This window comes from Theropithecus gelada, chromosome 13 (genome assembly GCF_003255815.1).
Source record: "Theropithecus gelada isolate Dixy chromosome 13, Tgel_1.0, whole genome shotgun sequence".
Taxonomy (NCBI): Eukaryota; Metazoa; Chordata; class Mammalia; order Primates; family Cercopithecidae; genus Theropithecus; species Theropithecus gelada.
In genome coordinates, this window is record NC_037681.1 from 41,113,250 (window position 1) to 41,127,742 (window position 14,493).

Genomic DNA, 14,493 nt, shown 5'->3' on the forward strand with positions numbered 1-14,493 from the left:
TATCTATTTCTTCATGTCGTTAGGCTTTCTGGTCTCTGCAATTACATGACATGGTTCTGGAGCACTGATGTAAATAACCACGGTCATCCTTGTCAAATTTCACTGATTTCTACTCAATTGTTTATGTCTTTCAGTTTGCTACATAAGCAGTGTAATAAAGTGATTAAGAGCATAGACTCTGGAGCCAGACTACCTGGGTTGGAATCTTGGCTTTGCCACTTACCAACTGTGTGAGCTTTGACCAAGCTATTTAACCTCTCTGTGCCTTGGTTTCCTCATCCACAAAATGTGCAATAATGGTACTACCTCATTTGAAGAGTAAGTGAATCAATATATGTAAAGCATTGTAACACTGCCTGAAACATAGTAAGTATTATATAAATGTTAGGTATTCAAACTTGTACAACAATGTCTAGCTTTAATGGTATTATACAATGGCCTTGGCATCCACATTATTTTGCTTCTGTTGCATTCTGACCTAGTGACCCAAGTTCCAAATTCGTTTTTGTGATGGTGCTTTTGGCTTCTTTGTCAAATAGGATGAAAACTTCTTCAAATGCAGAAATATGTTCTTTGGTCAGTTTATTGGCCACTGCATAGCTAAGGAAGAAAGAAGGGAGGAAGGGCATAACAGCACTGGGGCTGTAACATCTATGGAAGCTGTGGGTGGCACTGTTTCATGTTTTATGCATTTAAGTCTTCAGTAAGTTTAGAATATTTTTTAGTATAAAAGACTAAGTAGCAATCCAACTCTTTTCCAACTGACTGGCCAATTGTTCCAAGACCATTTATTATATAATCCATTCTTTCTGCACTGATTTGAAATATCTTCTGACCCAATACTACCTTTTTACATTCGCTTGCTAATTCCTATACCAAATAATTCAGTTTATTTTTCCTTTTCTCCTCTGCCAGGCCATACTGTCTTAATTACATTTTTTTTTTTGATATGTTAACCGGTAGGGCAAATTCCTTCCCTTTATTTTTCTTTTTCTAAATTTTCTAAGCTGGTCTCATAAACTTTAGGGTTATTTTTAGTAGTTTCAATTTTTAAAAATCTCTTTGAGATTGTGACTAAAATTTCATCTCATTAATATATTAATTTATAAAAATTGTATATTTTTATATTACTGAGTATAACCTTCTAGGAATGTGTTATACCTCATATTCACATGTTTTATGTTGCTCATAGATTTCTTCATATGGCTAGAAAATAATAATAGCTAATATTTTTAGGTGCTATAATTTACTACATGCCAGGCAGTGTTTAGGTGCTTTACATGTATTGTTTAATTATCATATGAGGTAGCACTATCATTACTTCCATTTTATGGATAAGGAAACTAAGTACAGTGAGGTTAAATAACCTAGCCAACATCACATATATGGCAAGTGATAAATAACTATTTGATGACTGGAAGTATATACAAAAGAAAATCATAAGACTGAATTTTTAAAAAATATCAGTAATCTGGTGTAGGATCTTCTGCATTCCTTGTTTTAGTTAGTCTTACAATATCTCTATAAAGTAGTTAGCATTTTTCATTAGAAATAACGAATGGATAGCCACTAGAACAAAACTTGGTATATGGTAGGGGCTGCATAAATGGCAGCTATTAATACTACAGCTATTATAACAACTAAAAATTGGTATAACATTAAGGAGACATCAAAGATAACCCCATGATTTAGATGTAAGTTACAATGACAGGATATACAAAAAACAGTGAGTACTAGACAATGGATACTTAATGCATGAGGGCATTAAAACCTAGATGATGGGTTGATTGGTGCAGCAAACCACCATGGCACATGTATACCTATGTAACAAACCTGCACATTCTGCACATGTATCCCAGAACTTAACGTATTTTTTTAAATGAGGAAGAATAAATAAATGAATAAAACAAAGTTTTCTCCCTATCTCTGGGTTTAAGTCTGAGTTCTTAAGCTTTCTGATCCACAATTTTATCATCTTCAAGTAAATGATGATGCCAATTACTTATATTCATTCATTCTATTCAGAATTACAGCTTCTTTTAGCCCTCAATTATTTATTGAGCACTTACTGTATGAAAGTCACTATGTCAGGCAAAAGACAGATAAGGGCCTTTTTGGAATTTATGTACTAATGGGAGAACATAACATATACAGCATATAACTAAATGGGTGAGATAATTAAAGAGTGTGAGAACTCCTATAAAAGGAATAAATAGGGTCACATGATAGAGAGGGGAAGAGAATACAGTGAAAAAAAGGTCTGAGGAGGTGACATTTACCCAAGACCCCAAAATGGCAAGAAATAAGCCTTGTGAAAATTTGAGGGAAGAGAATAAATACTAAGGAGGGAGAAGGTCCTCAAGAAATAAAGATCTTAGCTCTTGAAGAAATGGGAGACAGTCCATAATCCTTGGTTCCTCCCTTTGCATCTAATCTATCAGTGTGGCTAAAGCATAACGAGAGATATCAAATCTTGTATGAGATCAGGTTGAAGAGAAAGAAAAATACAATCATTTGATACCTTTTGGGCCATGATAAGTAATTTGGCTTTTAATCTAATTAACATTAAAAGAGTTTGAGCAGGGTTAAGGTATAATTAGATTTAAATTAAAAAAAAATTTTCTATCTTAAAAGAGTAATTAGGAAAAATACGAAAATTTTCATAGCAATACATTTAGCAACTTAGATAAAATAGACAAACTTCTAGAAAGACAGAAACTATCAAAGTTCACTCAAGAGAAACAGATAACCTAAGTACCCCTAAATTGATTAGATTAATTGGAATTTAAGTTAAAAATCTTCCCACAAAGAAAATCCAGGCCCACACAGCTTCGCTGGTGAATTCTATCAAACATTTAAGGAAGAAAAATGCCCAATCTATACAAACTCTTTCAGAAAATAGAAGAGAAATGTATTAGTCTGTTTTCATGCTGCTGATAAAGACATACCCGAAACTGGGCAATTCACACACAAAAGAGGTTTAATGGACTCACAGTTCCACATGGCTGAAGACGCCTCACAATCATGGTGGAAGGCAAGGAGTAAGTAGCAAGTCACGTCTTACATGGATGGTAGCAGGCAAAAAGAAAGAGTGTGTGCAGGGGAACTCCTCTTTATAAAACCATCAGATTTCATAAGACTTATTCACTATCACAAGAACAGCATGAGAAAGACCCGCCCCCATGATTCAATCACCTCTCACTGAGCCCCTCCCACAACACGTGGAAATTATGGGAGTTACAATTCAAGATGAGATTTGGGTGGGAACACAGCCAAACCATATCAAGAAAGAAATATATTCTAACTCATTCTATGAGGCCAGCATCACCCTCATACCAAAACCACATAAAGACACTGCAAAAAGAAAAAGAAAAAAGAAAACTACAGACCACTATCCCTTGTGAACAAAGATGGAAAAATTCTAAACAAATTTTAGCAAACTGAGTCCATCAAAATGTTGAAAGTATAATATATCATGACCAAGTGGGATTTATCACAGGAATGCTGGATTGGTTTAACATTCAAAAATTAACATTATCCACCACATTAACCAACTGTAAAAGAAAAATCATATGATCCTCAACAGATGCAGAAAAAATGGAAGTTTTATCCTGTCAGAAATATACTTAATATTGTAGCATGTATAACATACCAAACTTGTAAGTTTAACTTCTTTAAAAGTAGCCATCATTTGCTATAGTTCCCTGTATCCAGTGGCACCAAGCAGCACTAGATTGGGCACATGGCACTCACATACAATAAATCCTTTCAATCTGAATGCATAGCAAGTAACGTAAAGGTCTAACTCATAACAGAGACAGAAGTGGAAAATGCAATGCAAAATGCTTAAATACCATTGCATACAGTACTTCATACTTCACCACTTAAACCTCCTTGTTAAAAAACCACAAAGAAAATTAAAAGGTCCATGTTTATGCAACTAAACAAGACACACACATGGAGGGGTACAGGGGAGATCCAGGTGTAAGGATGTTGGAAAACATTCCAGTGCAGACATGCAAGTAAAATATTTAATCAAAAGTTTACATCAAAATGTGTTATAAACACACACTTGAACATGCTCGTAACAGTCAAATCAGTCAAATACCCATGCAATGTATAACAGAAGTTGTAGGGATCATCTCTAGGCCCTGACTGCTAATAAACTCCAACTATACAACACTGCAAGTATAGACTTATGCCTTCCAGTTAATTTTGTAGGGAAGGGAATGAAAACTGCCACGTATCAAGTTAATATGGCACAGTATCTATATAATAGATTGCCATGTAGACAGACCTATTGGACTCATTCATGGAGCCTTATCTGCTGGATCTCCAACCACTGTACTCACAGCACTTGATACTTCACATGATTCTTTTATCTCCACATGACCTCCTAAGAATTATGATTCAATGTACTCTATGGTGAGTTCTCAATTTGATTCCCTTTGTTCATTTCACTACTTAAAGGAAGTCCAAGGACAATATTACTTTACAGAAATCCAAGATCTAAAATTCATTGGAAAAAAATGAAACTAAATTAAAAGTTCTTCAATCTGATCACTCACTCACCATTATCATTACCAACTTAGAAGTGAAGAATTAATTTTGCTAGCTGCAAAAGCAATGTGATTTAAAATGAAATGTTATGCCAATCTATCAGAGATGGACATAACATGGTGTGATAATGGCTTCACAATCCTTGAAATACTGTTATCCTGATTATTCCCACAGTGTAAATAGATTAGCTCCTCAAAAACCTGCCAAAAAAGAAAATACAATTCTAAATCCCACAAACTAATGAACAGGGCAAACATAAAAGAACACTAGGAAATGAAATGTGATCTGGAAATGTCAAAGCACTATAAACAATGAGACTGTCAAACCACAAATGTTTTATGCTTCCCTCCATCCTCAGTGTCTTCACTGAATGCTCCCTTTATCTCCTGACCTATCTGAAATCTGGCTCTCCCCTGTAATGGGCTGTTTTCCTTTCAATCCTCTTCATCAGAGACCTCAGTCACTCTTCTCTAACACCACATATAACTCAATCAGAGAAAAGACTTAATGCAACACAGCATTCCTAGCACCTGGGATAAAAGAGTGAGTGAATAAATACTATCCCCAAGTGGGGAAGTGGGTGGGTTGTCTGTCCCACTTACTATTTCACCTCACTATTACAACAACCTCTTCTCCTTTAAGACTCAAGCCATCCATTTCCATCTATCAACTTTTTAGTCACTCACACATTGCCTGAAAGCCTTGACCCTTAAATGACAGTTTCACTTGTCATGTCACGTCAGGGCATTTCAAAATCCAGTTAGACTGACTGAGTCAAAAACTTTGTCCCATGATCATTATTATGATCAAATCCAAAGAACTTCACCTACATTAAACTTAAACAACTCATTCCCATGACTCCACCCTGGATCAGGTATGCATATCACAGTCCCCTGGAGGGCTTGCTGAAACACTGATTGCCCAACCCCCAGACTTTCTGGTTCAGAAGGTCAGGGATAGGGCCCAGGAACTGCATTTTTAAAGTTCTCAAGCAATACTTCTGATCCTGACACCAACTTTAAGAATAACAGGCCTAGATCTTTTCATGAGCTAGAAATGATTAGCATTCAAAACATGATCTTAACTGTCAACAGAGAAAACAGTGGTCAGGAAGCAGGAGACTTCATTTCCCTCTGATATGCCTTTACACTTCTTCATTTTAGTAACCAATTTCACCTCCTCCTTTCTAGCCTTAGAAGGATATCCCCTCGCGAGTTGAAGATAATGTTTCTACTTATTTTCTCTATCCTATGCTATATGCTATTCCAATCTCTGCTCCATCAAACCAGCACTTGCCATGCCTATAATTTCAAACTCTCCTTTACTACTGGAAAAGTACGTGTATTTTTATTTAATAGATGCTGCTGGACTGACTTCCAGAAAGACTGTTACATCCTGGCAGAAGAATAGTTTATTCCCAGAAGTGGTTAAAACAAAGAGAAATTCTGGATCAGGAATCTTAGTCCAGCTAAGAATGGAAGTACCATACTGAGAAGAGGTTGGACTAGGCATAATCAAACACTGAAACTCCCAACACCTCCTTTCCCCTGTTCCTTTCTGAACATTAACAGATAGGTTTCCATTCCTCAAACAGGAGCCTGAAAGACTCCTCCCCAGGAAAACTGAACAATAAAAGAAAGAGCTTTCAGACACTCAAAGTTGGAAATCCCTTAATGAAATGCTGGGTCCTTACTCGATCACCTTAGAATGAGGCCCACCTAGGGTGACCAACCCCTCTGTTTTGCCTGAGACTGTCATGGTTTTAGTACTGAAAGTCTTATGTCCGAGAAAACCTCTTGGTCCTCGGCAAGCTAGGATGGCAAATTACCCTAGACACACCTCTGGATAAGCCCCAGCTCTGAGTACAAAGCTTCCATTTTGTTTTTTGTCTTCCTCTTAAACATGAATGGATAGTCAAGGATTGCCAGGCATTTGAGGAAAACTAAAGACTAATGCAAACAAACAAACAAAAAGGAACACAGTGAAAATTCTTAAAATGCAAAAAAAAAAAAAAAGAAAAAAGAAAAGAAAATGATATTGCATCCATTAAACATGAGACTACAAAAAAGAAAAGAAAAACAAAGAGCTATTAGAATGAAATGAGTTTCTGGCTTAAAAGGGCCCACCAAAACCCAAGTACATTGTATGAAAAAACACTCACACCAATGTGCTTCACTGATAAATTTCAGAATCTCAGAACAAAAAAAGGTCTCCAAAATGTGGGTAGAGAAGCTTCACATACAAAAGGCGAAAATCAGAAAATGATACCAATACTTCTTATAAGCAACTCTGAGTGTTGGAAAACAATGATTAATGCCCTCTATTTAACGCCCTCCATTTTCCTCCTATAGAAAAATTATTTCCAACCTAGAGGCTAAGACACTTTCCAGCATGCCGTGTTACTTCTCTTGTACCTCTTCTAAGGAAGCTACTAGAAGATGCATGCTCTACCAAAAACAAGAGAATAAACTAAGAAAGATAAAAATGTGGGATTTGAGAAACGGGAGATCCAAGCCGGGAGAAAGTGACAGAAGTCCCCAGGATGGCAACTGTACAGCAGGCCTGGGGAGCAATCAGTCCAGACAGGAGCCAAAGGACAGAGCATTCCGAAAACTGACTGATGACTCAAATGCATTGAAAGGAATTTTTTTTCACTTCTAGAGAATAGTTCTAGGATAAATGAGTGATTGAAGCACAAAAAACTAAGCAAAAAAAAAAAAAAAACAGAACATCATTAACCCAGGGAAAACAAACAAAAATATATAAGAAAGGAAAAGCATGCATAATTCCCTATAGGCTTAGCTATGTATAATATGATACAATACAATATACATAATATAATACATAGTCATAATAATAAAAACACTGAATATTGACCTAACAAAAAACTGCAATATTCCCATACTAGGAAGATAGAGAAGGAGGGGTATATGACTGTGTATGGAGAAGGGAAAATATAAGAAAGCTAACCTTTTTCTTTCATGGAAGAAGATAACAGATAATATCTAATATTAAAAAACTCAGGGAAATTGCTTGAACCCAGGAGGCGGAGGTTGCAGTGAGCTGAGATCACACCACTGCACTCCAACCTAAATGACAGAGACTCCATCTCAAAACAAAACAAAAAACAACTCAAGAAGAAGAAATACAAGTATTTCATTTAGAAATGAGTAAAGGCCACACACGATGGCTCACGCCTATAATCCCAGCACTTCGGGAGGCTGGCGTAGACAGATCACTTGAGATCAGGAGTTCGAGACATGGCTGGCCAACATGGTAAAGCCCTGTCTCTACTAAAACTACAAAAATTAGCCAGGCATGGTGGCAGGCACCTGTAATCCCAGCTACTCATGAGGCTGATACAGGAGAATTGCTTGAACCCAGGAGGTAGAGGGTTGCAGTGAGCTGAGATCGTACCACTGTACTCCAGTCTGGGCAAAAGAGTGAGGCTCTGTCTCAAAAAATAAATAAATAAATAAATAAATAAATAAATAAATAAATAAAACATAAAGGAATGTGGAGTAAATATCACAGGAATATACCAGTGTTCAAAGTGATTGCCTCTGAGAACATCTGTTGGAACTAGAAAAGCTGATGTTTTTGGTTATTATTTATTTTTTAAATATATTGATATTTATGTTATATATTCATGGGGTACATGTGATATTTTATTACCTGTATAGAACATGTAAAAATCATGTCTGGGTGTTTTAGTACATTCACTTTGAGTATTTATCATTTCTATGTGTTGAGAAAAATCCAAGGCCTCTCTTCTAGCTACTTTATACCAATACAAGACACTACTGTTAACTATAGTCAGTCTACTCTGCTGACTATGCCAATTCTGTTGGTATAAATAAGTTCCAACAATAGAACTTATACCTTTCATCTAACTTGTATGTTTGTACCTGTTTACCTACCTCTTCATCCCTCCTCCCAGCCCTGCACCCTTCCCAGTCTCTAGTATCTATCATTCTACTCTCTGTCTTTATGAGATCAATTTTAGGAAAGTTGACTTTAAAGATCATTTAAGCTTTTTTTTTTCCTCCTAATGAAGCCAAAAAATATATTCTGCAGCCAAAAGAAAAGAAGCTAAAGAATATTCTGGAAAAGAATAAAAATGAACAAGTTCCAAAACATATGTAAAAGTATCATAAAACTGCAGCTACTAAAAAACATGAAGAACACATGAAGAGGTAAAAAACATGGAAAGAGACTCCCAGCCACAGGATAACCTACTTTACGACACAGCATTGTAAGCCAGTAGGAGAAAGGCAGATTATATAATAAATGGTTGTGGACCATGCAATAAGCCATCAAAGGAGAGGGAGAAGAAAACTAGATCCCTTCCTTAGTCCCTGCCCTTAAAATCTAGATGCATCAATTTCAAGATCACAAATGAAACTGTAAAAACACTAGAAGATATGGCAGAATTGTTTTATAATCTTGGAGTAGGAAAGCCAACTTTCCTTCTTAGAGAGGAAAGTTCCTCTCTAAGAAACTCATAAAACCCTGAAGTCTTAAAGGAAGAGACTTAGCATTTTGGCCACATAACAATGATACTTTATATACAACCAAATAAACATTGTAAATGATGTCAAAAGACAAACCAGGAAAGATTCTTGTCATGTATGACAGATATAACACAATTTTACAGTTGTGTAAGAATCAACTGAAAATCAATAAGGAAAACATTGAAAACACAATTGAAAAATGGGCAAGGGTTTCAAACTGACAATTCACAGAATAAGAATAAACATGTATGTTCAAACTCACAATTTAAAATGCATTTCGAATACCTGCCATTGCTCAAGCATCTGTCCCTAACATTCTATTGACAGTGATCTAGCAAAAGTTACTCAGCTGCCAAACATCAGAATAAATATTCTAATTTTTAATTTTTACTTTTTAAAAATTTTTATTTTTTTAAATGTTTTTTTGAGACGGAGTCTTGCTCTGTTGCCCAGGCTGGAGTATGGTGGCGTGATCTCGGCTCACTGCAACCTCTGCCTCCCAGGTTCAATCAATTCTCCTGCCTCAGCCTCCCAAGTAGCTGGGACTACAGGCATGTGTCACCAGGCCCAGCTAATTTTTTGTTTTTTAGTAGAGACAGGGTTTCACCACATTAGCCAGGATGGTCTCTCCTGACCTCGGCATCTGCCCATCTTGGCCTCCCAAAGTGCTGGGATTACAGGCGTGAGCCACCGCACCCAGCCAAATATTCTATAATAAACATATAATCATGTTGAAATGAGACAGAAAAAGTTTAGAAAACTGGCAAAAATATTGATGAAGTTTTAAATATTAAGAAATGCTTTAAAAACCACATTGCAAAACTGCGTATCTTGTATATACTTCCAACTGTGACACAAACACACACACAAATACACACACACATAACAGACAACATAATGTAAATACATAGAAGAAAAACACAAAGTCCAGCCATCAAAATATTAAGGGTGGTTGTTAACAATGGGCCGAGCGATTTTAATTCCTTCTTCAAGGTTTTCTATATTTACCAAATTCTCTATACTTTAAAATCAGACATAGTTATGAGTATCTACAAAATGTCTCCTCATCCAGACTTTTATACTCACCAGGAATAATGAAAATAAGCAGCTTAGGCCTTTTGACACTTTGATCATTAAAGAGGTCAGTCCAGGGCCCACATTTTAGAACCTGGGTTTCGACTCCACCACACAAAATGAATTCCTCATGCACAGGAATTTCTTCCTTGAGTTCTGAGTCCATTTCTAAATAAGGGGAGAAAAGTAGTATGAAGAGTCAGTAAAATGTAAAACCTTGAGCCAAGGACAAAATTCAAGAATAAAAAAGGGCAAATTTCAATATACCTAGAAGGAAATGCCACAAGGACATCTGGGAAACTTTAAGACCATTCAGTGATGCTGGATTATAAGATTGCAAGACAAGCAAAACAAACCACAAGAGTATTTAGAAAGGAGGAGACATATCCTTGGCAAAATAAAAGACTACAGAGGCGTTTGAGTTAAAACCGTAACTTCCACTTTCCCTCTGCTGGAATTCTCTTTTAGCTCTGTGCATTACCATGAGACATGTTCCCCTACTTTCACCCGGTGAGAAAGTGCAGAGGTTCTGGCTTGCCCTTGCATTCTCCCCATAGAAGAGTAAGAGGGACAATGAACTCCCTATAGTCTCTTATTTCCTCGTATTACTCTTCTCTTGTCCCAAATTCTGTGTGTGTGTGGATATGTGTGTGTGTATGTATGTATATATATGTATATATACATATCCGTGTGTGTGTGTGTGTGTGTGTGTGTATATATATATATATATTTTTTTTTTGAGACGGAGTCTCCCTCTGTCACCCAGGCTGGAGTTCAGTGGCATGATCTTGGCTCACTGCAAACTCTGCCTCCCAGGTTCAAGTAATTCTCCTGTCTTAGCCTCCTGGGTAGCTGGGACTACAGGCATGTACCACCATGCCTGGCTAATTTTTGTATTTTCAATAGAGATGGGGTTTTGCCACGTTGGCCAGGTCAGTCTCGAATTCCCGATCTCAGGTAATCCACCCGCCTCGGCCTCCCAAAGTGCTGGGATTACAGGCATGAGCCATCACGTCCGGCCCCAATAAGCATATTTTATGTATTAAAGCACTACATTAAATTATGAAATGGATAAGTGGAAAAAAAAAAAACCCAGGATATACTATCACAAACCATTTCCTGAGTAATCTGTTATGTGCAAAAATGTAGGCCCCAATTATTTCCATCACTCCTCCACTGCTGCCTCTGCCTTCCTTCTCTATTGACAGCACCAAATCTCAAACCTTCATTGGTCTTTGTCTTTCTCTTCCCCTCTCCTCCACTCACTCAAAGCACGCCAGAGTTAAGATTCCAAGGGCCCTTCTAGCTTATTCTCCTCTTACCACTTTACATCAGCCTTGTACTTTAGTCTTCTTGTCCTTGAATTTCCCTAGTGCCCCTATGCTTTTCTGCTTCTACAACTTTGCTCATATTTAATTCTCCAACCATATTTAATTCTATAACTGCACTTTGTACAGTTGTCAGTTTATTGCCTCTCTACTCCAAATTCATCCTTCATTGTCTTATCTGGAAAAGTGGATCTGGGCCTTTAAAATATTTTTCCTTTGCCAGTTGACATGATGCTAAGCTCTGTCAATAGAGTGCACTGGAGAGGCTTTGCAGAAGGAAGTTTTCTCAGCAGGTTTCTGGAGAGCTTATATTTTACCCCTCCACTGTTCCACCGCTGTGAGATTTCTCTATTGCAGTGGTTCACAACTAGAGACAATTTGCCCTCAGAGGACATATGGCAATATTTGGAGCTATTTTCCATTGTCACAACTTGGGGAACTACTGGAATACAGTGAATAGAGGCCAAGGATACTGCTAAATATCCTACAATACACAGTACAGCTCCCCACAACAAATAATTATCCAGCCCTGAAGGTCAATAATGCCAAGGCTGAAAAACAACACTGCTCTAGTACTAGGTGCCTACAGGGGAAAGCTTTCTCCAGCATCTGGCTAGCTGCTGTGTGCTTTCTTTCTCCAGCTCTCTACTCAGGCAGCAGCAGCACTATATCCAGGAGCCCCAGACCAAGTGGCTACTCCCCATCCCCTCTCCTCAGCCCACATGCACCAGCTTGGCCAGTCAGCCACCTGACCTTTGTTCCACACAGCAGCTTGGTATATTGCCCTGCCCCAAGCTGTACACAGCAGTGCTCTAGATTGCTACACAGGAAGGCCTCTCCAATTTGTAATTCCAGTGGTATCTAAAGTGGTGCTCCAACTCCTTCTACTCACTAGCCAACCTCAACTCACTTGCACCCCAAGGGTTGTTACTGTGGCCCTGCTGCACTGCCCTGATTCCCTCTGCATGCTGTCCTATCAGTCTTAACTCACCCGCTGACACTGTGTGCACCAGCTTTGGCTCAGACAACCCAGCAAACTTCTCTACCATCCAATGGGCTATAGCCACACTTTCAATGAGGTCTGAATCTCATTTCAATTCCATCCTTCACTGGGTACTTTTCCTCAGCCCTAGGGTACCTTTTGGAGTTCTCTGTATAGAGTGACTTCATAGTTTTTCTCCTATCATACCCTAATAATTCTTTAAGTTAAACTAACAATTTTAGTTACTATGTGGCTTCTGTCTTCTGGTTTGATCCAGATTGATACACCTCTCATGTGTCTGTACAAATTTTTCTTTATAAATCTTTCCCTCATTATACACAGCTCAAATTCTACTTGTTACATGAATCCTTCCTTGAGCACCCCAGGTAAATAAGGGAAATCACCTCTTCCTCTAAATTCACAGCATCTGTCTTTATTATAAGGTGGCAGTGGTAAAGGCACACAGCTAAGCTCCACTTGGTAAAATTTGTCATCTCATGTCATGCCACACTTTCTCACAGCACCCCAGACAAGCAATTGATGCAAGGGCTATGTGTCCCTTCCCAGATTGAACATCCTAAGGCAAATGCAATGCTGGCTAGGAAGTAGTGAAATGGGAAATTCCACACATTGATGGTAATAATAAAAATGGCTTTGCAAAGCAATCTGGCAGCATGGATCAATACTCATAAAAGGTATAAACTTTGATTCAGTCATTCCATTCTGGAAAAAACCCAAAATATTTTAAGACTGATACATGGAATGCTAATTGTAACAGTGAAAAGCTGAAAAAACTAAATGGTAATTGATAGATGAATGGTTAATTATGATAACCCATTATTAGACACTAAAAAAATTATATGTATGAGTCAATATTAAGGAATAATTAAATAAATTGTAACTCAATATAATGATCAAATATTAAGTTCCATCAAAACTGCTCTAAGTTGGTTATAATTTATGCATTTCTTTTCTAACATTTCTAAAATTTCACTTCTCTAGCCTGATGTTATATTGCCTCTTCCATTCTCTTTATTCCTTTATTGTTTATTCTGTCAATTTAGTGAATTTAGGAAGAAATAAACATATTTATTCTAACCTCTATGTTTAACCAGAAGTCCAAAACTGATTCTCTTAAGAATACTTAGAAAAATGAAAAATCCTCACTTAGAAAGTGGAGACCACTGTCCATTAAAAATATATGGACTAAATAAAGTATCACTTCATCTTTTCTTATGGACTGATCTTTTACTTCACTAATAAATGCCACTGTAGCCCAATCTCCAAAACTATCACAAACTACAGTATATTTATATAAGTTCTGACCTTTATAATGTGTTAGAAACAATATTAGATTTAGCAGTAAACACTGTATTAAATTAGAGCACTGACTGAGAAGACACTGGCCAAACTGAATACTTTCACCAGAAGAGAATTTAAAGTTATTAACTATAAAGTTGTTAAATATATTCAAATCATAAATATCAATACTTAACTTCAAGTAAATGACATCTTGGGAGACTGATTAGCCACAAAATCAATGAGAATTCAAGTAGATATGAAAATCAAGCTCAGTCTATAAACATTAGAAAACAAAAAAGTACAACTCTAACACCTCAAATAAAATACAGCTGAGAAACATCGAATTAAAATGCTGGCTAGCTGCTGTGTAGCTTCCCCTGCAGGCACCTAATTCCATGTATTTATAAAGCATCTTTTATTTTACTTCACTCTCATATTTCTGAATCTCACACACCCATGTAAAAGCAGCAATGGAAAATCTGAGGCACTAAAATTAAAACTCTTTCTTACCTAAGAATCCAAGGTAGTTCAGTTCTTCAAATAAGTGTCAGATTAACAAAGGACGGCATGTTGTAATTATATATTGGTAAAGGATAATGGCACGCCTTCAGCCTCAGCCTATAAGCAATCTTTAATAAAATCAATTTTGGTAAGCAGCAAGACTTGTGCTGGATAACAACCAAGCGTGGATACAATTTGTACACCTTAGGCAAGACTATTTTCCTAAATATAG

The 14,493-nt window shown here is 37.0% G+C and overlaps 1 protein-coding gene across 5 annotated transcripts in view; it reads right to left on the reverse strand.

Annotated features, from left to right (window-relative positions):
• LDAH (lipid droplet associated hydrolase) overlaps positions 1 to 14,493 on the reverse strand; it is a 152,065-nt gene that overhangs the window by 122,658 nt on the left and 14,914 nt on the right. For 3 of the 5 annotated variants that reach the window (XR_003115341.1, XM_025354639.1, XM_025354638.1), the window contains exon 2: positions 10,161 to 10,316. The exons of the other annotated variants lie outside the window; for them this stretch is intronic. Coding sequence is in view for 2 of the 3 variants with exons in the window: in XM_025354639.1 (XP_025210424.1) it covers positions 10,161 to 10,314 (154 nt within the window). In the remaining variant the exon portion in view is untranslated. The remainder of the gene's footprint in view (positions 1 to 10,160; positions 10,317 to 14,493) is intronic. 5 annotated transcript variants of the gene reach the window in all.